The sequence below is a fragment of the Eubalaena glacialis genome, chromosome 7 (assembly GCF_028564815.1).
Source record: "Eubalaena glacialis isolate mEubGla1 chromosome 7, mEubGla1.1.hap2.+ XY, whole genome shotgun sequence".
Classification (NCBI taxonomy): Eukaryota; Metazoa; Chordata; class Mammalia; order Artiodactyla; family Balaenidae; genus Eubalaena; species Eubalaena glacialis.
The window spans coordinates 106,187,782-106,210,960 of NC_083722.1; the positions used below are offsets into that span (position 1 = coordinate 106,187,782).

Genomic DNA, 23,179 nt, shown 5'->3' on the forward strand with positions numbered 1-23,179 from the left:
AGCTCATTTGCTGCCATTTATAAGGAAATAAGCCTCTAAATTACTAACTGAAAAAAAAAAGTCAACACAATAGCATTTATAATATTGCAAAACTACCTCAGTCTCTGTACAGACAGTGCCAGAGAGAATCTCTGTTTGAAATGCTCTTAGTAAACTCAGGTGAGTTTCATTGAGAGAAAAGTCTTCACCCAGTGCTTTGCCAACCCCGTCACCCTGGGGCCGGGCTGGCCATCAGTGCTTTGAGCCCAGGAAGACTTCTCTCCTCCTCCCCCTTTGTCTACGGAGCACGCTGTTGGACCCCTCAGGATGGATACTCGCTAACATTTGGCTTCTGCCCGAGCCTCCCTCGGTAGTGACATTATTGAACGGAAGTAGCAGGCAAAAATCAGAGCATGGCTATCGTAAAACATCAAGGATGCAATCCAGGGAGGTGTGTGTCAGGCTGAGGTGTTTTTATAGCATCTCAGCCACCAGTGTTCTTAAACCGTACAAATAGCCCAAGACGTTATCTACAGGTTTGTAAACAAATTACATTCTTCTTTTAGGACATAAATAAGTTAAAATAGAGCAATTTAAGCAGAAACAAGGCAACATGCCGGCAAAGAAACTTTATATATCCATGTATATATATCTATATATATCTATATATATAGATATATATAGACACATATATATCTACCTATCTATATGGACGTATACAGTCTTGGAGAAGTATACGTTGATATAGATACAAAGAAATGGATATAACCTTGTGAGTGTCTGAAGTTCTTCGGTTCCATTGGTGCAAATTTACTAGGCGAGTTAAGCTCTGCAATTTCAAAAAGTTGTTAAATTAACCTATACAACTGAGACCATGCTGCGCAAGCATTTCAAAAACTCACAGACCAGTGGATTGGATAAATAGTCTCAGAAAAGAGTCTGTCTGCAGTTCCCGCCTAAGAAAACAAACAAACAAACGAAAAAAACCCCCTCCCCAACCCCCCAAAAACCAAACAAGGGGAGGACCGGAAGTGTAGAGTACATTCATGCAGGGGACATGGCGCCGGGCGGGTGCGTGGCTGGCCCATGTCAGGTGGGAGCCAGGAAGGGCTAGTTCTGGGAAAAACCGCTCACTCCCTTAAGCCCCCGGAGGAGATCCCGCCCTCGCCTCAAAGTGAAAAAGAGTTCAAACAGCATCGCAGCCAGAAAAAGGGTCTGTTGGGTGGAAACGGTTTTCTCGCCGGTATTTGGTTTCCTGCTGTTGCTCGTTGCTGCTTGGGTGAGTCGGGTGCCTGGACGGGTGGGTGCCCGGGAGGTGGGTGGTGGCGGGGTCCTCAGCTAAAGCGACGTCTCCAGGCTGTGGATGGGGCTCCCTGGACTTGAAGAGGTAGCTGATTTGCTTGTGTCGGTCGTCAGGTTGATCCCGCTGTCGATGGCGCTGTTGTTCTTGTTGAGCGAGGACGGCGGGCTCGAGTTCTGCTTGAGCGCGGCATCTTCTTCCAGGTCGGTGTCGTCGATGAGGGGAATGTGGGGCTGTGAATCTTCGACCCGGAATTCAGGATGAGCCATGAAATTATGGATGGAGGTTCGAGACTCAGGCTTTTCTAGACCTTCATAGAGAGAGCTACGGAACGCCTTCACGACGCGGATCTGCAAGGGAAGCACGGGGGTGAGGAGCGCTGCCCCCAGGGGGGCCGGCAGCCAAGCTCTGGGGGGCTCGGAGGAGGGGTGGGTGGGAGAGGGGGTTCGGGCACAGCAGGTGGCTGGAATCCACAGTCGCTGGGTGTCATGAGCACGGAGAGGAGAGGGAAGAATGGAAGCGGGGATGTAGGTTGTGTTCATCCGTGAGGTTTTTAAAATTGCTTGGGTTTGGGTAAAGACTACAGTATTAGGACAGGAGGAAGGAAGGCCCATCATAGCGATGATGGGAAACAGTGGTTAGAAGAAGCTTAGTCCACTCCAGCGGGCACCCAGACCTAGTGAGAGACTGAGCCTTGTTAACTTTAAAGCAGAGGTTCGACCATGCAGAAGGGGAGCGGGACCAGGTGGGAATAAAGGAGGAAGGAGGAGAGGCTATTTATTTATAAAAAATTAATCTTAGAAAAACCACACGCGGTTAAGAAACCACACGACACGGAACAGATAACGTGTGACAAACAGAAAAGGAACAGAAAGGAGAGACAGTTGGATGAGCCGGGATGAGAAGGGACACACGAGGGCCAAACAGAGAAGGGCAACATCAAACCGAAGCAGCAAAGCAAACCGAAGCCAACTCGGGGCTTTCTGGGGTGCAGAGCAGAGGCAGCCAGAAAGCACGAAGGAGGCGGCGACTGATGACATTCAGGGTCAGGAGCATGCTCCAGTGGGGGGGTCGGGAACCACACGGCACACACAGACGGACACACGGCTACACTTGGAAGCCTGGACAATGTGAATGGAGGTCATTTGTACCCAACGTTTCTTCCCTTCATGCATTCGGGAGGTAAACACTCGAGTATAGACTCAAAGCCCTGGCCACTCATTGGAGTTGGCTTTGGGGTCCCTTATTTCCTGGGGTTTTTTCCTTCTTTCTTTATTTGTGCTTTGAAAACACAATACCAAAAAACGAGGCCAGAATCAGAGGGCCAAACCCGGGCCCTGGGTAGGATTCTAAGAGGGTGTGGAACTGAGCCACAAAACAGCAAGTTCTTTCATTTTCTGTGTCTCAGTTGGAAGCTGGGTTCCCTGAAGAATGGAAGGAGGCTGGACGCTGAGTCGTCCAGGCCAGTGGACAGAGCACTGGATCCAGAGTCAGGAAGACCCGAGTCTGCGTCCGGGCTCTGCCACTTTGGGTGCCTTGACTGCAGGAGAGCCACACCAGCGGCCTGGCCGTCCCCTGTCCTGCCTCACAGGGTGCACAGGAACCGGACCCTCACTTTGAAGAGAGGCATCCCTTCTCTGGACTCCTGGGAGGGGGAGCCATGCCTGCCATCTCAAGGGGCCGATGGGACTCGGGACAAAGGCGCCTCCTCCTCTCTTCCCAGCCCCAACTCAGAGCGGAGCCAGTGGCGGGGAAAGCAAGGCAGTATCCATGCTTCCAAGGAGCAGAGCCTCAGCCGAGGCGGCCGGGGTGCTGCGGCCGCCCATCTTGGCCTTCCCTCCCCCCATATCACAGGCCTGTAGGGGGACAGAGGACTGGACAGGGCAGTTGTGGGGAGGCCCTTGTGGTCCCAGGATTTGTGGAGCTAAACCCAGAGGTAGCTCGTTGGTGGGGCTCAGGGGGGAAAGCTCTGTCCATGGGAGTGAATTTTCACAGTGACTGTGGCTGATGGTTTTAAGTGTCACAGCTCAGGGTTTACTTGACTATTTCAGAGAGGAGTCTTTCTAAAGCACGTCATAAGCTCCTCTGCCTTTTAATTTAGAGAACACAGAGAAGAATTTAAGTTAGTCAATAAGCCTTCTTGGTCTTGTGTAAGACCCCACAGTTTTGATTTTTTTTTTTAAGTTTTTCTCCTTTGCTGTCAGCCATCACTTACTAGTTCTGACTTTCCCTTGTCTTCTCAAAAGCATCTCTGTCCCTTCTCCTTCTTATGTGCTGTGGGCTGGGGACTCCAGGGAAACCTGCCTGGTGGAATCCTGCTTTCAGTAAGAGGCATCAGGTGCCAAGCGACAGCCAGCCAGATGCCATGCATTAGTGCTGGTCCTCCGTGATGGCCATTTGGCTGCTCTGAGATTTCTTTCTCCCTGGATTCCCTATTTGTGGCTCTGTAGAGAGTATTCAATATTCTGATCTCCTGATAACTGGGCCATTACTCCCTTGATTAAGTGAAAACAACAACAAAAAAGATGTTGCAGGCCTCAGTTTTCTTAACTGTAAAATGGGAATAATAATGATCATTGTAGCTGCTCAGCCCAGAGCCTGGCTGAATTGCAATAAGATGCCAGCCGGGAGCGCCTGGTGGAGGAGGAGGGATGGTGGCAGGACCCTGTCGTGTGACTGACAACGCGGAGGGGATGACACACAATGAGATGTAGGCCCCTCGCCCTCCCCCTGGAATGGAGACAACAGAAAGAATGAACTGCTCTGGACAAGACTGTGGGGACAAGACTTTTCGGGACACCCCGCCACGGCCATCTCAAGTCTCCACTTCGGATCTCTCGCGGCTGAAATGGAAAAAAGTATGGGAAGAAAACAAAGCTCTTCCATCTCCCCTCCCTGCCTGCCCTGGTGATGGGCCTTGCTGGCATGAGCTGCACTGGGGCGTGGGGTGAGGGGGAAGAGAGGAAGGGCCTCGGTCTGTGGGCTTTCAGACGTTTTGGTTTCATCAGCACAAAGGGGGTGGGGAGCCCCACGCCCGTTGTCGGTGGCTCTGAGGAAATGCATGGGCCCCGGTCTGGGGCGGGTTCGACATACTCGAATGTTTACCCGGCTTCAAGGAAGCCAAGAGTCTGGGATTGATTCACATTCATTTCAGGCTCAAGGTTAAAGACTCACAACCTCTTTTAATTTCACTCTCTCTTGCTGAACTCTGTGTCCAGGGTTCTCTAGCCCTCTAGGGAAACAAACACATGGAATATTCAGACAGCGGAGAGGTCTGGGCTCCCCCCCAGAAGCAAGCCATTTTCTCGCCAACCCAAGGTTGCACTAAGTTAGTTACCAGAATGCTAATGAGAGGTCCAGCTTCCTTTCCTTCCCTTCTTCTTCACTTCTCCCCCTAAGAGATGCAAACTCCTTGCCCTAGCAGTCCTCAGAACCGGGAATCTGAAGGGGGAGTGGGATGGGGGATGCCCTATCTAGCAGGGTACGGCGTCCAGAAAGTGGCTGGTCTGGGGTTAGGAGTCTGATGGTCTGGGCCTGGTTGGTTTGAAGGAACAGGACCTTCACTCATGAACATGGAGCGTGCTACGAACTTGCTAAATACAAAGGTAGCTTGAGATGGGTTAGGAATTTGTGGGAATAAGAGAGAGGAGCTCTGTAGCTTGGCCTTGGATCTAAGAGCTAAATGCTAATTCTGTTCCTGATCACCGATGGGAAAATGCCCCTCTTCCCAGTCCCTGCCAGGCTGGTGGAGACTCAAGCAGAGAAAGAGCTTCCCTGGCCTTCTAGAGCCCAGAGGATTGGCTCCTTTTCACTGGATGAGGCTGTGGGAGTGGGTACAGGTTCCAAGGTGGAAATTCAACCTCTGTGGGCTCTAGGTCTGTGGGCTTCTCTGGGAAGTGGTGTGGGTGGTGAGAAAAATGAGGGACTTTGGAGTCAGATCTCTTGTCACTTACATACTGTGTGATCTTGGCCAAGTCAGTTCACTTCTCTGAGTCTCAGTGTCTCGCTCAGTTACATGGAGGTACTGGCAGCTCCTCCTTCTTCACATTTCAGTTGTGAGGTGTATGTGGAGTGAAGGATGTGCGGAACTGCTTTGGAAAATTTTGGGTGAGGCTCAAGTATAAGGCATTAGGGGTGTGCCATTAAGTTTCTGGGAGAAAAAAAGAAACTTGCCTTTGGGTAAGTCAGAAGAGGAAAGCAAGGCAGTGGACCAGAGTTTCCTCCCGATCATTCCAATGCCAGTCTGACCAGACAGACTGTCCTGTCACCGCATGGCATCTGTCTGCCTGGGGCCCTCCGCCTCACAGTGGTGCTGAGGGAGGGATGTGTGATGTGCTGGGGGGTTCCTCACCCCAAGTCATGAGTCAGAAGTCAGCCATGCACACGCCACCCTGCCCCAGGACTTGGTGGTCACTTCTGATAGCCCAAAGGACAGTGGTTTGACTCTTTCCAGGGCACAGACAGCCCAGGTGTTTTCAACTCAACAGGCACCCTACTCTACTGGAGAATCCTGGGAAGAACATCCTGCTCAGAGGAGGCAGGGGGTGGGGGGAGCCCACCTCTCCACCCACCCAATCGGGGACCCCTTCTCTTACTTCCTGGCCCCCTGCTTCACACCCTGTGGGAAGAAAGCCTTTTGGCTTCTGTAGGGACCCTGCCTGGTATCTAGAGGGCTCTCAGAGTCCTTGGAGACCAGAGGAGGTGACATTGCTATAGAAACTATTCAAGGAAAGGAGGAACTAGGGGATATTTCACATCGTGACTGTGTTGACCAAAATGTGTCTGTTGAAACCACAGAGGTTGTGATCAATTTTGGAACCAGTACCCTTGAGCAAGGGGATGGTCAGGCTTTTTTTGAGACCCCATGCCCAAGAAAGGGTCCCAGAAGGGACCCAGAATTACAGGCTGGATCCTACAATTGCAGGTAGGAATGCAAGATTCCTAAGGAGGCATGATGCCTGAGGGAGAGCCAAGACGGCACTTGGGTGAGGGAGTCATGCTTGATCAGCCCCTTTGGGTCCTCTGAGAAAATGATGGGTCATGGGCAAGGCCTATAGCATCCTTCTCAAAGGCTGTTCCAAAGTTGGGTCACCATGGGATAAAGGGATTAATCTGGGCTAGAAGGAGATTGGCTTAGAGATAGGAAGCAAAGGGCAGGCAGAAATGGGCATTTCTCTGAAGGAAAAGCGTTGAGAACCAATTGTCACAGGACTGGCCTTACTGAATGGTTTTATGAAGGACGGAAGAAAAGGTTCAAGATGACTGCACTCTTCCTTCGAGACTGGAAGAGCAAAGATGCGGGGCCTAACCAAGGGAGAGGCTGCAGGTGCCCAGGAGTGCCGTGAGCTCCGTGTTGGCCAGGGTGAGGCACCACGCTTCAAGAAAGAGGCCGAACCGGGGAGGACGAAGAACTGGGCCTGGACCTGGAGGCCACCTTCTGGCAGTCAGACCGGCCGGAGGGAGGCAGGAGGCAATGGGAGGGCAGTGGGAACACCGAGAGGAAGAGATCCTTTCCCCAAGTGGCTCTCCAGCCCTGAGCACTTTTGGTCTCTGCACTTCACGACAGGAGGCAGCGCTGAGCAAGGCTGGAACTCGGCTGATGCAGGAGTAGGGCAGCTGGGCACGGGCCTTCCACCGAGGCGAGGGCTCTCTGTTTGGAGCGGGAGAGAGTGGGAACAAAGTGTCTCCTGCTCTGAGAAAGCCTGGCAGTGACTTGCCGGTGACAATGCCTCATGGGAACGTGACTCAGACACCATCTGCTCAAACGTGGCCTCACTTCACCTTGGCTCGTCTGGCCTCCCCATCGCTGTGTTTTCGTGCTGATGAACGAGCACAGGAGCTTTGCCCCGTTTCTGCATCCTCCCTGTCATTTTGTGTACTTGGCGGGACTGCACCCACGGAAAGGTCGTGGGACGTGAGCACACACCACCGACAGCACCGTGTGGCTTGCGCCTCTTGTCCAAGGGCTCAGATGGCATCATTGTCACCCAGCACATGGTCCTCTCCTGCCCGGTGGCAGAGATGTGTGTTTTGGGTGTTCTGTGCTTGGGAGGGGGGTAGAGGCACCTTATAAAGTATCAAGAGATGAGGCCTGGAGTCTCATCAAAGAAGCCCGAGGGCTGGCTGAGTGAACAGACAACGTGAGAGGACCAGACTGCAGCTCCCTTGTGGTTTAGGAGGGGCTGACTAGAGACAGGGAAGGGAGGTAGGTGGTAAACAAACTCCTTGTGCCCTCTGGGGCCTGGAGCCATGGGGGGTTCATAAAGATCTAGACAAGGCCAGAGTTGAGAAACTTGGGTCAGAAGCCCTGGTGTGAGGAGATGAGCTCGAGGAAGGGAGGTGATGGAGGGGGTCGGAGTCCCAGGTGTCCCTCCAATGAGGAAGGAGGAAGCCACAGGTTAGACTGGGTCCCTCGGGCCTGCTGGCAGCCAGCCAAGATGAGACCCCCACTGTTCTCTACCTGAGGTCAAGTGGAATGGGTCAGGAGCCTTGTCCCTTCCAGGCAGGGCTCAGGCCTTCACTGTGCTCCAAGCCCCGCTGCAGGGAGAAGTGTGTGTAAGGCAGCTGGTGCTATCAGATGTACAAGGAGAGAGGGCAGAAGGGGCTGAACTACCGGGTACAGGGCCTCCGGGCTGTGATCTCCTTGGGGGCCTGGGTCCCCTGACCAACTGTGACCTCTGATCTACAGTGATCCCTCTGGGTTGGACCTCACTGTGGCTGACTGTGACCCCTGAGAGCCTTTCCTCCCTTGACCCACAGTAACCCTTGGCCTGACTTCGACCGCAAGACTGTGATCTCCTGGCCAACTCTGACCCTGGCCCTCAAGAGCCAGGCTTTTCCTGACCGGGTGTAGCCCTACACTGATTGGGATGACCGCGTCCCCCAGCTGCCTGCTCCCCCTTGGCCACCGTGACCCCGTGGGGGACTGTGACATTTGATCACTGAAACCTCCCTGACCGACGGTGATCCTTTGACTGACCCAGACTTTTTGACTACTTGTGACCCTCACGACCCCATGACTGCCTGGTCATAACCCCTGACCCCGACCCCAGCCGACCCTGACCTGCTAAGGGACTGCCACCCCGTGCCTGGCTGTGGTCTGCTGACCACCTGGGACCCTCCTCAATGGCCGGGGCCCCTCAGCCCCCTGGGCCTAATCACGACCTCCTGCCCCCCGAGTCCCTGGCGCCCCGGCCCCTGCCCTCCTGCCCGCCCGGCGCTGGCGGTGGTGGCACCCGAGGCGGTAAGGATTCACACTCACGCCCAGCTGCAGCAGGAGGAAGGCTGGTCGGAGAGGAAAGAGCATTGGACAACGACACGCGACTAGGGCTAGAGAGACTGGCTACGTCCTGGCTCTGGCTGGTGACGGAGGATTGTCTCCGCAGGGCTCCCTGAAAGGAGGCCCCGCTCTTGAAAGTATTGACTACTTCAATCTGCAACGGAGGAGAGAACGAGACAAGTTGCGAAAAGAATGGACACGACAGCTACACGACTGACAGGCGCCAGGCCACGAGGACAGCCGCAGCCACGGCAAGACAGCACGCCACTTAAACCAAAACAACAATACCAGGCACGCTCCAAGGCTCTGAGAGACGTCTGCTCAGCTCGGGCACCTGGGGTCCCCAGGGCCCGGTTGAGGGGGGAGCCACAGGGGCCCGGCCTTGGTCCTGCTCTAGTGACTCAGGGGCCAATGGGCTGGGCTGGGGGCCGCGGGTGGGGCGTTAAACATGGTGTTTGGAGGCAGAGGGGGTGCTCAGCCCTTGGGACCAGGCGTGGAGCCAGAGTGGTGTGCTGGGAGCTCTGGGGTGGACAGACCCTGGCCCAGACCCCAGCTCTATCACTTACGAGCTAGACGGCCTTGGGCAAGTCACTGCCTGGCGGCAGTTTCTTGTCCTTCAGAAGGGGCAGTGCCACCTACCTGGCAGGGTTAGCCGGGAGGGGCAAAGCACTGGCCCACTTAGTGGTCCGTAAGAGTCAGGCTAGATGGGACTCGTGCTCACTCAAGAAACTACAGTCCCGGGGTCCTCCTCAAAGGCTTTGTGGCCAGGCTGGTGACAGCACCAGGGCTGTGTGTGTGCTGAGAGCTGCCAGGCCCTCCTGGGAAGTGGGGGATGGGGGCTACCCGGAGGGCTAGTCCCGGAGCCCAGACTGCTGTCTGTCAGGAGGCTCTGGGTCTGCAACCTGCTCCCCTGACCCAGCGCCCAGAAAGGGCTGTCTCCTGAACCTCGGTTACCCCTAAAACTAGGTGCGGGGCATACCGACCTCTCAGGGGGCTGGGAAGGCCAATGAGATGATGTTTGGGACAGTCCCTGTAGGGTGTGAGGCAGCCCGGGTGACCTGTTTTCGTTGCGCTGGGTGGAAATGCAGCGGTAGGCCACGTAGGACTGCAGGACCACAGGCCCAAGGTGGGGGGCCCTGACGCACTTCCCAGAGCGTGATGGGGGCAGGGTGGCCGTGAACGGCCCAGCACAGCTGTCCCAGGACGGCTGGGCAGGAGACTGAGCCTCTCTCGGCTTCCTGGTCCCTCTGTTCCTCATCCTACAGGGCTGTGAAAGCACCCCGAGAACTGCAACCCTGACCCAGGGAGAGGGGCCGTGTGGGAACACGGGGGCTGCATGTTCGTGGCGTGTGTCACGTGGTGGCCACGCAGTCCCGTTCTGAGGCAGAGACCTGCTTCTGGCCGGACACACATTCCGCACGTGTGCTCTACATGCGTGTCCTTGGGGTGCGTGTGTGTGTGGAAAACCAAGCTTTGGTCCCCAGAACTGACCCAATGCCCCAGTGGGGGCTAGGAGAGTGTCTGAAGCCCCCTGTGGAGGAAGATGTATGTGCATGTGCACAAGCCCGCACCGCAGGGCTGACCACGTGGCCGGCAGAATCTGGGGCCCACCCCGGCCTGAAGCTGCCATCCTGGCCTCACGTGGATCAGCCTCCAGCTTCGCCTGACCCTCCTGGTGGCCCCCCAGCAAGCCTGACAGGAGCCCCTCACTCACCTCGGCCCTCAGGGTCACCCCTCCTCCACCTTAGGGGCACCCCCTGCCCCCCGCCCCAAAGCCCACAGTGGGTGTGACCCCAGTCTGAGCCCGGCCAGGTGGACAGGGAGGTAGGACCTTCCCGAGGAGGCCGCTCTTCGGCAGCCACGCAGAATGTGTGTGGGGGCAACATGGGTGCACAGGAGGCTGGTGAGATGGTGAGAGCGGGTCCGGACCCACCCTCACCCCTCACCCCCATCACCACCCACCCCGCCAGGCACGGGCCCAGCCCCAGGAGCCGCCTGTACCTGGGTCTGGATCCGGTTCAGGCCTCGGAACCACAAGATCTGGCCCCGCCGCAGCTCGCGCTCGGCGTGGTCTATCTCCTCCACGTCCTCATTCAGCTCCTCCTCCGGGATCTCCTCCTTCTGCGTGAGCCTGCCCGCCTCCTTGAGGAACTTGAGCCTGCTGGTCGGGATGGTGGCAATGACCTGCAAGGGGCCCAGCTGTCAGCGGAGGGGGTCGGCCTCCCTCCCTCCCTCCTGCTCTTCTTACCCACTGACCTAGTTACGGTCACCTCACTCCTTAACTCATCTCACCCCTTCCTCGACTCAATCTTTAGATTTCTTTTTAATTTGCTTCTTAATTCACTCACTCATCCAGAGTCAGGGGGACATCGTGGGAAATCTGGGGAGTTGGACACGTGTGACTTTGGATACCCCAGACCTCACAAGTCCTGTGACTTTGGGCAAGTCATTTAACCTCTCTGAGCTCCGGCTTTCCCATCTGGAAAGCTGGGAACAGTTCTCAGAGTTGGAGATGGTGTGTCTAAGTCACTGGCCCTCAGGTCTCTGGCTTATTCTTACTGAGATCGCTGGGTCCTGGGGTGCCCAACCCTGGGCAACAGGGGCTCAGAGCTTGCGTGCCTTGGGGGCAGTCAATCCTGGGACTCTTGGAATGGCTGCCCTCCCGGAAAGGGAAGGCAATATGGGAGGGGGATATGCCTTTGTTCTTACTCTTCCTCCAAAGGGCTTGTCCATGGGGCTGAGGCCTGAGCGGCAGGCCCTGTGGGGAAGCTGAGGTGGCAGAGGTCAGAGGGCCCTGACATCTCCTCTAGGGACTGACAGGGGCTGACCTGCACACTCTCAGGGGTTCCCCGGGGGCTTAAGGTGGGCCTTGCCCACTGGCATCTTCCTTAGGTGTTAGGAAGCTGCTCATCCAGACGCCGAGGGCTCCCTGAGGGACTGTCCAGTGGGACAAAGATGCCCAGACCCTGAGGGTGCCCAGGGAATGGCGTTGTTAAGTCAAATCTAGTTTATCAACTCTCCAAAGAAGCTCCAAAGTTTAAAGAAGATTGTTCTGAGTGAAACTAAATTTTATTCTTTACCCTCTAGTTAATTTCTATCACTGGAATTTCCCACTCTAGCCTGGGAACAGCTTGAAGGCAAGACCAACGTCTTAGGCTTGTTGGGGCCCCCACTGCCTGGATCCAGCCCTGGGTACCATGTCCTGGTCAGGCGTCTTTGAGCTGCAAGCTGTGAGTTCCATGATGGTGTGTGTGCGTGTGTGTGTGCATGTGCCTGGTGGGAGAACGTTCTGGGGTCATGGCTAGAAGGGCCCCTAGAGAGGATCCAGCCCAGGGTTCCCCGAAGCTGGGGAGGGCCACAGATGGCTGCAGACACAGCACTGTGATGCAGCAGGGTTTGCCCCTCTTACGTTCCCTCCGAGCTCTCTGAAGGAGCGTCTGCTTGGCGTCACAGCACCTACTAATGCTCTCTACAACAAGCCAGCTTCGAGCTCTGAGCCTTGGCTGGCCATGGCATCTAGTTAGAGTTTAATAACATCGTTCATGTTACATTTTTTTTGTTAGCTTCTGTTTATGAAAAGTGATACTGATTTTCCAATCATATCTGTAATATAAGTTACCTTTTGAAATAAATTTCAGTTAGAAAAACAGATGTGACTAAAAGAAAGTATCAAGTAAATAACAGAATCAGCGGGGTGTATAGACAGAAGCAAAAATCTTAGTGGCGATACCCAAATGACCAGCATTCGAGACCTGGGCCAACCCCCCATTGCTCCGGTCCCCAGAGACGGGGAGGCCCTTGCCCGGGGCCAGACAGCTAATCCATGGAGGAGCCATGACCCATTCCTGGGGCTCCTGGATTCCCTGTCCAGTGCTCTTTCCCTTCCCCTGCTGAGAGGCCCCTCCTGCAGCTCCCCCAGCACTCACCTGGCCCCAGACAAGCTCTCCTAACCCGATGAATATGCACCACATCCACTGGTCCAGCTGCAGCGGAGAGCAGCTGAACGGTTTCCCCCCGAACTGCACGATCACTATCTGGAGGTCAAAGGGAGCAGAGAGAGAGACAGAGGGACAGGCCATCAGGGGCCAGCTCGGAGGTCTGGGCTCTCAGGGCACTGCTGAGGGGCTCCGGCTGCCCGCTGCCCTCTGCCCACCCCGGCCAGGTCAGGGTGGGGGCCTGGTACCTGGATGGCGAAGGTGCCCAGCACAATGGTGCAGAAGATGGGGTTCCGGAAGATGCCGTCGAAGACGTTGCGCTCGCCGTGGATCTTGCGGGCGTTGACCTCGTTGAAGAGCTGCATCATGACGAAGGTGTTGAAGATGATGGTGTAGTGCTCGGAGGGCGGCGAGTGCAGGGGTGCGTTCCTCCCGCTGTCGATCTGGAACATCTTCTCGCCTGCCAAGCCGAGAGGGCGGGAGCCGGGCTGAGGGACGGGGCTGGGGGGATGCCTGGCCCTGCGTGGGGGCCTCTTCTGAGCAGCCGGGTGGGTCACCCAGATGCGGGAGGTGCTCTCTGGACACTGGGGGGGCAGGTGGGCCTGAGCTGCGGGGTGTAAGTGAAGGGGTAACAAAACCCTTTCTCCTCTAGGGGAGAAAGGCCTTGGGTGGACGTTCTTCCACTTTTTCTGCAGAAATCTGATAAAGGTGGGAGGCCAGCTGTGCTACAAGGCGACAGGGCTTATAAAAAGCGACCCCTGGTTGGCAAACTCATCCGGACTGGGAGGACGTAGAGTGACCTCGGAACACCTGGCGGGAGGCCATGGCTTTGGGTCCCCCCGAAAGTCTTGCTGCTTGTAACTGAGCACATCCTTGCTGAGACCTCTGGAAGCTCAAGGGGCTGTTACAGGAGAGACCAGTTCCTGCATGGAGGCTGGAGCTTCCAGGCCAGGCTGGCTCTGGACTCACCCAGGTGGCCTAATTCTCTGTCACAGGAGCTGCCATGTGGTGGTGTGTGGGGGACACAGCCCCAGGCTGCTGTGTGGACACCCACCCACGGCATGCCTGATGCCGTCCTGCGTCCTTTTGCAAAGCTGCATGAGCTGGTGCTGGGAGGGCTTGTGGGGTTTTCTGAGTGTGAGGATCTAGCTGAATCCAGGACCGCCCAGAGCAGGCGCTCAAGTGGGGAAGCCAGCGAGTAAAGCAGGAGCCCACCACGCCCCCCTCTCTCCCCAGCCTGACAGCTTTCTCTGAGTCTCTCCTAGTTATGCATTCCCCAAACATCCTCCAAGGCTTTTCATGATCATCTTTGCAACCGTCCTGCCAATACTACGGAAGGGAACTGCACTTTGAGGAATGGGATCGTGCCCCATCCCCATCTGTTCTCTGGAGTTTGAGGGCAAGGGCTCGTTGGCATTGAAAACCCAGCTCAGAGAGGCTCTGGGGACGCTGAGCTGGCCCCAACTTGCCGTGCGACTGTGGGCCAGCTCCTGCCCGCCTCTGGCCCTCTCCAGGTGTCAGGGGTGGGCTTTGCCCAGATCATCTCTGAAGCACCCTGGAAGCCAGGCCAGTCTTAGAACCAGCGAGGCCTCGCTCTTGGCCCAGGTGCCACCTCAGACCGGCTGCATGCCCTCGGGCAAGTCACCTCCCCGCTCTGTGCTCGGTGCCCTCATTGTCACGGGGGCTGGTGGTAGAGGGTCCTAAGTAAAAGTGTTGTGGAAACAGCTGGCGGGTAGGCAGGCATGTGGCTCTTTTCTGAGGACGGTGTGGTGAGGATCCTTCCAAGTGTGGGAGCAATGAGAGAAGGGGCTGGTCACTCCCCCTAGAGCTTCAGGCTCCTGTGGGGCTGGCGTGAGGCACCGCCTTGCACTGTGTACACAGTGTCTGGAGCTTTCATCAGTGGAAAAATCCCTGGCTTTGGGGTCAGCCAGACCTGGGGCAGGGCCAGTCTCTACCCAAGATTTGCTGTGTGACCCTGAGCAACTAACTTCACCTCCCTAGGCCTCCATTACCTCACCAGCAAACAGGCAGGCAGCTGTGAATCCAGAGCACTGGGTCTGGGCCATGGCGTCCCCGGTGGGCAGGGTGGGGCACTCACCAACAAAGAGCAGGGTGAAGATGAGGGTGAGCTGGTAGACGGCGTGGCCCAGGATGTTCTTCATCATGGTCCGCGAGATGAGGGGCTTGTTGCGGCCGTACGGCTTCCTCAGAAGCAGGGTCTCCGTGGGTGGCTCGGTGGCCAGCGCCAGTGAGGCGAACGTGTCCATGATGAGGTTCACCCAGAGCATCTGCACGGCCTTCAGAGGGGAGTCCTGGGGATAGCGAGTGGAGGGGGCTGTCACGGGGAGGCCGGCCCACCTGCTGCCCTGAAGTGCCTGGGGTGGGGCTCATTCCTGAGGTGTCAGCAGCTTCCCACCGGAGCCTTGAGGCCGGCTCTCCCCATGGGTCTTCCTCGGCTGGCCCACCCCCTGGGTTCCAGAGCAGGCGCGGAGCGGGTCTGCTAGGCCTTCCCTGGAGAACAGCCCAGACCTGCCCACTTCAGACCTGTCTTCTCCCACAGGAGAAAATTGAGCCCCAGGCCCGATGGCCACCAGTTCCACAGCCCAGCCCCCGTAAATACAGCCACATCCCCGCCACCTTCCCTCCTCCTCCTCCTCTCCAGCCCCCGTTTGGACGAGCCTCTCCTCCAGGCTAAGGTCACGACCCTCCCACAACCATCTCCCGAACAGACCCCACCTCCTCTGCTTCCCGCTGCCTCTTTCCCCTCAACCATCAATGGCTCGGGCCTCTCCTATCCCACAAACAATGCCTGGGACCCTGTCCCTTTTTTACTACCACCCAATTTCTCTTTACCTCTTATGTTTACTTTAAGCAATTATTATGTGTGTCTATGACGCCAAAAATAATGTATTTTCCTGGTAGAAAATGTGGGCAAGTAAGGAACAGAAGAAGCTAAAACTCATCAACATTCACCATTTACAGGTTCCCACCGTCCACATTCTGGTGTGCACCCCCACACTTCTCTCCGGCTAAGACAGGGATCACATATTCATACTGTCTGTGCACAGTCGTACCACGTGGTCTACACTGCCCGAGCACCTCCTCCAGGAAGCCCGCAGATCCTACACACCCAGCAGCCTGGACTGAGCTGGCTCCTGAGGCCCCTCCGCCTACGCCTTACACACTCACTCACCTCCTAGATATTTATCACCGCCCCTCCTCCAGGCCACCTCTCCCACCTCTGCCCCGGCTCAGTCACGCTCCCCACTCCCCTCAGCTTCCTCCTGCCCATCAGCCTCCTCTATGCACCTTGGGGTCAGGGCCCCCATCTCCCCACCAAGGCCTTCACAACCCTGCCACCAACTCAATCCAAGACCTCAGGCAAACTGACGGTCCCCTTGGCACCTCAGTTTCCTCATCTGGCACCAGCTGGTCTCCAAGAAGCCTGGTGTGAGCGGCTGTACCACGGGAGTGTCCCTCAAACCACCACTAGAGGGAGCCTCTTGTCCACAGAGCAGGAGACAGGCCCTTATGAGCGGAAGGGACCCCCGCCTCCACCCCGCCCTAGGCACCCCCCAGGGCTCTCACTCTCAGGGCTGGGGTGTTGGGTGCTGCCACGTGCACCCTCAAGGGCTCAGAGTACAACAGAGGGGACAGCATTCCCAGGGCCACACAGCTCTTCAGGGCAGTGCTGGCCTCTGGGCCTCTGGGTGCTCTTATGGGCAGGAGCTTGTCTGCCCACCTGGTTCTGGGAGGGGCCAGGCCTCAGAACACCTGCCCTCTCCTGGCCAGCCCCTGTTGGGGTGAGGCAGGAGGCTGCGGGAGCAATGGCAGGTGCCTGGCAGGCCCATCCTCTGAGGCTCAGCTTCTGCCTCTGTGAAATGGGGATCACCACAGTTCCCGCCTCGTGAGGTGGGTGAGGAAGCAGTGAGGCTGCAGGTGTTGGGGCCTGCCTGTCGGCTCCACAAGGCCCAGGAACCCAGGCACAGAGGCCTTTCCCAACGCACTCCACACCGGAGTTGAGGCTCCCAGGGCCCTGCACACTCCGCGACCCCAGCTGGCTGCCTGTCCTGCCCCGGCCTCTGTCTGGCCCTTTATGCGGCCAGGGGTCCTGCCTTCCCTTGAGGATCACCTCTCCTGCCTCTTGGAGCAAGGGCCAGGCCTGTGCCTGGGTCAGGCAGATGTGGAGGTGGGCCTGGCATCTCCACTTGCTGGGTGACCTTGGGCAAATCCCGCCACCTCTCTGAGCCTCATCTCCTGCACTCTGTGGGGCTGGCGCCTACATGGGTGGGTCTGTGATGCAGTTCCTGGCCCTCAGCGTGCAGGTATGACGATCTGGGACACCCCGTGTGGGTGTCCGCCCTCCCCAGGCTTCGGCCTGCGCCATCCTGCCCGCCCCTGGAGGACCCACCTGCGTGATGCAGGCGCCCGTGAAGGCCACGATCACGGCCACCACGTTGACCGTCAGCTGGAACTGCAGGAATTTGGAGATGCTGTCGTAGACATTGCGGCCCCACATCACCGCCTTGACGATGCTGCTGAAGTTGTCGTCCGTCAGGATGATGTCCGAGGCCTCCTTGGCCACATCTGTGCCTGCGATGCCCTGTGGGGATGGGGACAGGAGCCTGGGTGGGGTGACTGGAGAGGCGAGCAGCGCTAGCGGCACTGTCCTCACCCCTACAGCAGCCCCCGCACACACCCACCCACCCCCGCACCACCAGGCCACACGAGGCATGCACGTGTGTGCACACACATGCATACCACAGCCCTGCTCCTCACAGACCCAGCCCTGAGGCCAACGGTCTGCCTTCAGAAAGGGGGGCCCTCCCCTCCCTCACCCTCCCTCCCCCACACCCATCGCTACAGAAAGCGCCCTCTACCCTTCCAGGGAGACCCGGAGGCCAGGCTGAGCCTCAAGAGTGCTGGGAGTATCAGGTGGACGGAGGGCGGGTGGAGTGTGCACTGGGAGTGCTGCACTCCCTGCCGGAGGCTGTGTGGTCCACGCCCCCCGAACCCCCTGCCTGCGGGCTCCTGCCGGATGCTGCCCCAGGCCCCCGCGAGCTCCTACCATGGCGAAGCCCACATCGGCCTTCTTGAGCGCGGGCCCATCGTTGGTGCCGTCTCCCGTCACGGCCACCACCTGTCGCTGCTCCGTGTGTGTGCTGTCGATGATGCCTGTGGGTGGGGTGAGCATGTACTGGGGGCCCTGGGACTCCCAGTGGGGCGGGGACAGCCTCCTCTCTGGCCCCTGCCCTGCCACCCCCTCCTGTCGAGCTTCTTCCCAGCACCTGCAGGGGATGTGGGGCCCAAGTCCGGGGCCGGCTGCGGCCCTCTGTGGTCTGGGCCTGTTGCCTCTCCAGCATCCTCTTTGCTTTCTGCAGCCCGTGGCCACAGTGGCAGCCACCCTGGCCGGACGTACCTCCCCTCTGCCTATACCCCAGGGGCCCCTCTGTCCTCCTGGGGCACCAGGGTTTGGCCGGGGGGCCTACTATCTGCTCCCCCAGCACCTTCTGCCTGGGGGTGGGGCGGGCGGTGTCAGTCACACCCGAGGAGGCCTGGGCTCTGCCATTTGCCAATGACTGCTCCAGATGTTCATCCTCAGTAAAATCTTCAGCAAATAACAGAGTGAACAGATGACACACGGCCCCTGTCACTGCTCTGGGGCCAGTAGAAAAGGATGCGTGAAAGAAGTCGTCACTGGGTGTGTGTGGAGTTTGCGGGGCCCCAAGCAGAGACATCCGTGGCAGGACAGAAACTCGGGTGTCAACCTTGATACATCCCTGTCCCATTCCGCACATCAGATGCATCACTGCGTCTGCGGGTCCTACAGCCCCGAAGCCCCACTGGGATCCTTACCCTCCTCTCTGCCCACCCCACACGCAGCGCCTCCACTCCCCCTCTCCCTAACACCAGGCTCCCCTCCAATCTTCACAGCAGCCCCAGGGCCTTTCTCTCTGACACCTGAGTCTGAACCCGGCCCCCAGCACTAGCTGAGAGTCATACTCTCACTGCCCTCGGCCTCAGGATGACGCCGAGTTCCTGGCTCCACCCACTTGGTCCTCCGTGGTCACACCCAGCCCATTCTCTGATCTCTTCCCTCCACCAGCCACCCCCAGACTGTGCTTCCGCCACGGGAACGGCTCTCCGTCCCATGCAGCTGGCCACCTGCCCGTCTTTGCACAGGCTGCTCCCTGGACCAGCCGTCCCCGTCACCCAGTCACCCGGTCTCAGCCCGGATACCGCTTTCCCTGGGAAGCCTTTGTGACACCCTGGGGACCCCCGCCCACCCTAATCAGGTCACTGTAGCTCCCACACGTGTGTCCTGCGATTGGCAAACCGCAGCAGCCTCTGGAAGGAGGGAATGAGTTCCCTGACCTGGCACTGTACCCCCAGACCCTGTCTCCCCCCAGCTCCCTGCAAGGGTCAAAGCTCCACCCTCTTCAAGGTCTGGCTTCAGGACGTGTGCACCGGAAGTCCTCCTGGCCACTCCCCCAAGCTGTTCTGCTGCCCCGGATTATCCAATCTCTGTGCACTTGGCATTTGAGGCCTTCACCCCGCCGGTTCCCTGGGCCCGCCTGGGTGCTTCTCCGAGGCAAGGAGGGGGCCAGTTTTCCCCTGCGGCTCCCCAGGCTGGCCCAGCTCTCCTACAGCTCCCGATAGAGGGGGGAGCTGCAAGAGCCCCTTCCCCCAGACCTCTTTCCTGCACCACCAGTGCTGACACGCCCCGCAGCGCATGGTCCCCAGGGACCTCCCTGTGGCCGACTCCTATGGCTCCTGTCCTGTCTCTGGACCTCTCAGCAGCCATTCACACCGTGGACCACACCTTCCCCTCAGCAGGCCTCCTTCCTCGTCTTCTTGGACACCCTGCTCCTGCTTGCCCCCCGACCCCTCTGGCTGCCTCTTCTTGGTGACAGACCCGCTGACAGGTCTCAGCCTCTGCTCACCGCTCAGGTGGGAGGTTCCTGGGTTCAGCGGCTCCTCTGCTTACCCCCACTCGGCACACCCCACCTACATCTTTATCGGGGGCCAGCTCTCTCTCCTGAGCCCTGACTCCATGGACATCTCCACTTGGATGTCAGAGGGCCTCCAGCTCGGCCTCCTAAAGCAAGTGCATCAGTTTCCCCTCAAATCGGTCACTTCTTGTGCGACTCCTGACACCTAGCTGCCCCCTTGTAAACTATGCAGCAGGCTCTCAAGCAGGTATAGACTGAGCAATCCTGGACTCCCCTCTCCCCCATCCCTCCACCCCATCTGAACAATCGCCGGGCCCAGGCCCTTCCTGCCCACAAAGAGTTCTCAGACCCGTCCCCTTGCAGTGCACCTGCACTGTCACCACCCCTGCCCAGGTGTCACCGCTCACAGCTGGACAGTCCTGGTGGCCCCTCTGCTTCCAGGCCACTCTCCACACAGCAGCAGGGAGGGAGCTTTCTAAAACAACATTTCCCCTTCAAGGCCCTCCCTCGGCTCCCCACCTGGGCTAACTGTGCAGGTCACCGCTTGGCGTTCAAGGCCCTATGTGAACTGATGCTGGCACCTCCTTCTCTGGCCTCCTCCTCTTGTCTCTCTCTCTCGCTTGAGGCCCCAGCCCAGCCAACTGAACTTCTTTCAAGTCCTTGAAAGTGCCTGGAAATCTCTGCCTCTGGGCTTTCATAGTGTAGTTTCCCTGTCCTGCCTGAAACACAGGCCCTTCCCCCTGGCCCCCCATCCCACCTTCCACGGCCTGCAATATGACACCCTCCCCAGCTCGAGTTAGAGGCCAGCAGAGGGCCCAGATCACCCTTCTCTGCCACCAGTGCAGCCTTTAGCTCTACGTAGGGAAACTGCCTATTTAATGTCTGCTGGATAAAACCTAGACCACAAATTCCAAGACGGGAGGACCACGTCGGCCAAGACCTGGGCCTGGCACATACTAGATCCTCAGTAAACATTTATCAAGAGAATGTGCGAATGAATGAGTGCATGATTGAATAAGAAATGGGGATGGGTTGGGGGTGGTCTCCTGCTTGGGTATCTGTGGTTCTGGGGCTTTGTGTTTCTGTTCCAAGGCCAGATCTGCCTTCATTAATGTCTTTGGGCAGCACCTTTAGGAGAGGAATCCAAGATGCCCTAGGGATGACCTCAGCCAGAAACCTTCCCCCTACGGCCATTTTACAGATGGAAAAATTGAGCCCTGGGGCTGGGCACTTGCCCAAGGCCACAGAGCAGGGCAGGGGCAGAGTCTGGATTTAAACCCAGGCCTATGTGACTCTGAAAGTGCCCAGCACCTGACCAGCTAGATGGGCTCAGCGAGGGGTGTGCCCTCTCCCTGGAGGGAGTCAGGGAAGAAGGACGCTGGGTTTTGGCTCATTTCTCAGATGGCTATTCCCCGGACAGCCCATTCCCGGCGTCCTGGTTACACATGTCAGATAGCATCCTTAGAGAACAGGCAGACCAAGGGTCTCAAACTCACAAGCTCTGGGGCCAGACTGAGAACATAAGTAAATGAAATGGGCGGAGTGTCAGACAACAGTGGTTAAGACGGCATCAAATGGGAGCAAGCAGGGTCTGTATAAAGTCATGCAAATTGAACATTAAAAAAGACACACCACCCAAATAAACTCATCTGTGGGCCCCATTCAGCCCTCAGGCCATGAGTTTTGGCCCCTGGATAGGCAATCCCATTGCTGCCCATGGGAGGTGGGGCCCAGGGAGCAGATTCGCCACCTCATTTCACTGTGGCCCTTAGCAGGCCTCCCAGGGCGTCCCCAGGTGCGGGGAGCCCCAGGCAGGAGCCCCTTCCATCCTGGAAAGAAGCTGAAGGCGCCAGGACAGGAAGGCCCGGGGAGGCCTGGCGCCTGGGCCTCAGAGCTGCCCGTGCCCGCCCAAGTCTTACCTTTGACCAGGGTATGCTTGTCCGTGGGGGAGGAGCGAGCCAGCACCCGCAGCTTTGGCCAGATCTTGTCGATTCGCTCCTGCTCAATCTGGAGAGGGATGGGGGAGGGGCGGGTCGGTGGGGTCGGGGAGAGAAACTGAGGCCCAGAGAAGGGAGGGGACTTGCCTAGATCACTGGGCTCCGAGTGGCACACTGGCTGGCTGCTGGAGCTTCATGCATGCCCGTGCCTCCCAGCTCCCCATCCAAGCCCTGCCCTCTGAGGACCCTCTGCACTGGGCCACATACCTCCCCTTTCTCGTTGCGGATTCTCCGGTTGAACTCCTTGCCCTCAAGGCACAGGAAGTCCTCCCCAGGATGGATGATGCCACACTTGATGGCGATGGCCCGGGCTGTGTTGATATTGTCACCGGTGACCATGCGGACAGTGATGCCTGCTCGCTGGCACTTGCGGATGGCTTCCGGGACCTGGGTGGGAGGGCATGTGCCATGGAGTGGACATCGTCTCGTGCAGGCCCTCCCTGCCCTCATGGATTCCAGAGTGAGCCCTGCTCACAGGCAGCGCCACTGTAAGGGGCCTAGATGACCAGGAGGTACTGATGGCACACAGACCATCTCCTCCTTTCCTGTGCCCATGGTAGGCATTGTTAATCGATCATAGCACCCTCTGATGAAACCCTGATGTGGTCTCACAATTCTTTTCTGCAGTGTCCCAGACAGCCACCACCTATCACCCACGATACTGCATCCTAAGATGAAACCATTGGCTATCCTGACCTGGACAAGGGCTTTGAGAAAGACCACAATAAACATCCTCTTGGATATGGTCCCAGGCAAGAGTACAGAACACTCCACTGCTGCACAGGATCTTGTCCCTGCTTCATCTACATGCACATTTCCTGCAAACTCAATGATAAATATGTTTGTGTGTTTTCAGTTTTTTGCCAGGGGGGCGGGCAGGAGAAGGACATTGCATTTTAGGATAATTTATTTATATAATGTGACATTGGCTTAGAATAAATGCGAATGATTAGGCTTTGTGTAAAACATGACATCTCCCTGTGAGAGTAAGGGCTGCCTACTGCCCTCTTTGTAATAATAGACTGACATCTGGGCCATTTAGGCCAGAGCAGACCCAGCCAATCAGAAGCTGTCCCCCCCCCCACCTTTGCAGGGTGCTGGATCTGCCCAGCAATTAGGATGCAAAAACCAGCCTGGAATCTAAAAAAAAAAAGGTTCTGAAGAACCTAGGGGCAGGACAGGAATAAAGACACAGATGTAAAGAATGGACTTGAGGACACGGGGAGGGGGAAGGGTAAGCTGGGACGAAGTGAGAGAGTGGCATGGACATATATACACTACCAAATGTGAAATAGATAGCTAGTGGGAAGCAGCCGCCTAGCACAGGGAGATCAGCTCGGTGCTTTGTGACCACCTAGAGGGATGGGATAAGGAGGGTGGGAGGGAGACGCAAGAGGGAGGGAATATGGGGATATATGTATACGTATAGCTGATTCACTTTGTTATACAGCAGAAACTAACACACCATTGTAAAGTAATTATACTCCAATAAAGATGTTAAAACAAAACAAAACAAAACAAAACAAAAAACCAGCCTGGAGCTGCCATGGCCCTTCACACACAGCACAGATCAACTGAACAAGTGATTCTGACCCAGTGACAAATAACAAAATAATAAAGCAATATTTGCTGTAAAACGTCCTTCAGTGGGAGAGGACATGTCAAGGGCAGAAAATCCAGTTGTACTAAAAGTACTTTAGAATCTCAGACCTGGTGGGAAGGGGGTCCTGAATCCA

At 57.1% G+C, this 23,179-nt stretch overlaps 1 protein-coding gene across 1 annotated transcript in view; it reads right to left on the reverse strand.

Moving 5' to 3' along the window:
- Positions 1-904: 904 nt before the first annotated feature.
- Positions 905-23,179, reverse strand: part of ATP2B2 (ATPase plasma membrane Ca2+ transporting 2) — a 347,108-nt gene continuing 324,833 nt past the window's right edge. Inside the window, exons 17-26 of the mRNA XM_061195585.1 lie at positions 21,651-21,830; positions 21,366-21,453; positions 17,562-17,668; positions 16,905-17,096; positions 14,592-14,805; positions 12,742-12,953; positions 12,485-12,592; positions 10,560-10,742; positions 8,599-8,712; positions 905-1,629 (exon numbers count right to left, since the gene is read on the reverse strand). Coding sequence (XP_061051568.1) covers positions 1,318-1,629; positions 8,599-8,712; positions 10,560-10,742; positions 12,485-12,592; positions 12,742-12,953; positions 14,592-14,805; positions 16,905-17,096; positions 17,562-17,668; positions 21,366-21,453; positions 21,651-21,830 — 1,710 coding nt within the window. The 3' untranslated portion in view covers positions 905-1,317. The remainder of the gene's footprint in view (positions 1,630-8,598; positions 8,713-10,559; positions 10,743-12,484; positions 12,593-12,741; positions 12,954-14,591; positions 14,806-16,904; positions 17,097-17,561; positions 17,669-21,365; positions 21,454-21,650; positions 21,831-23,179) is intronic.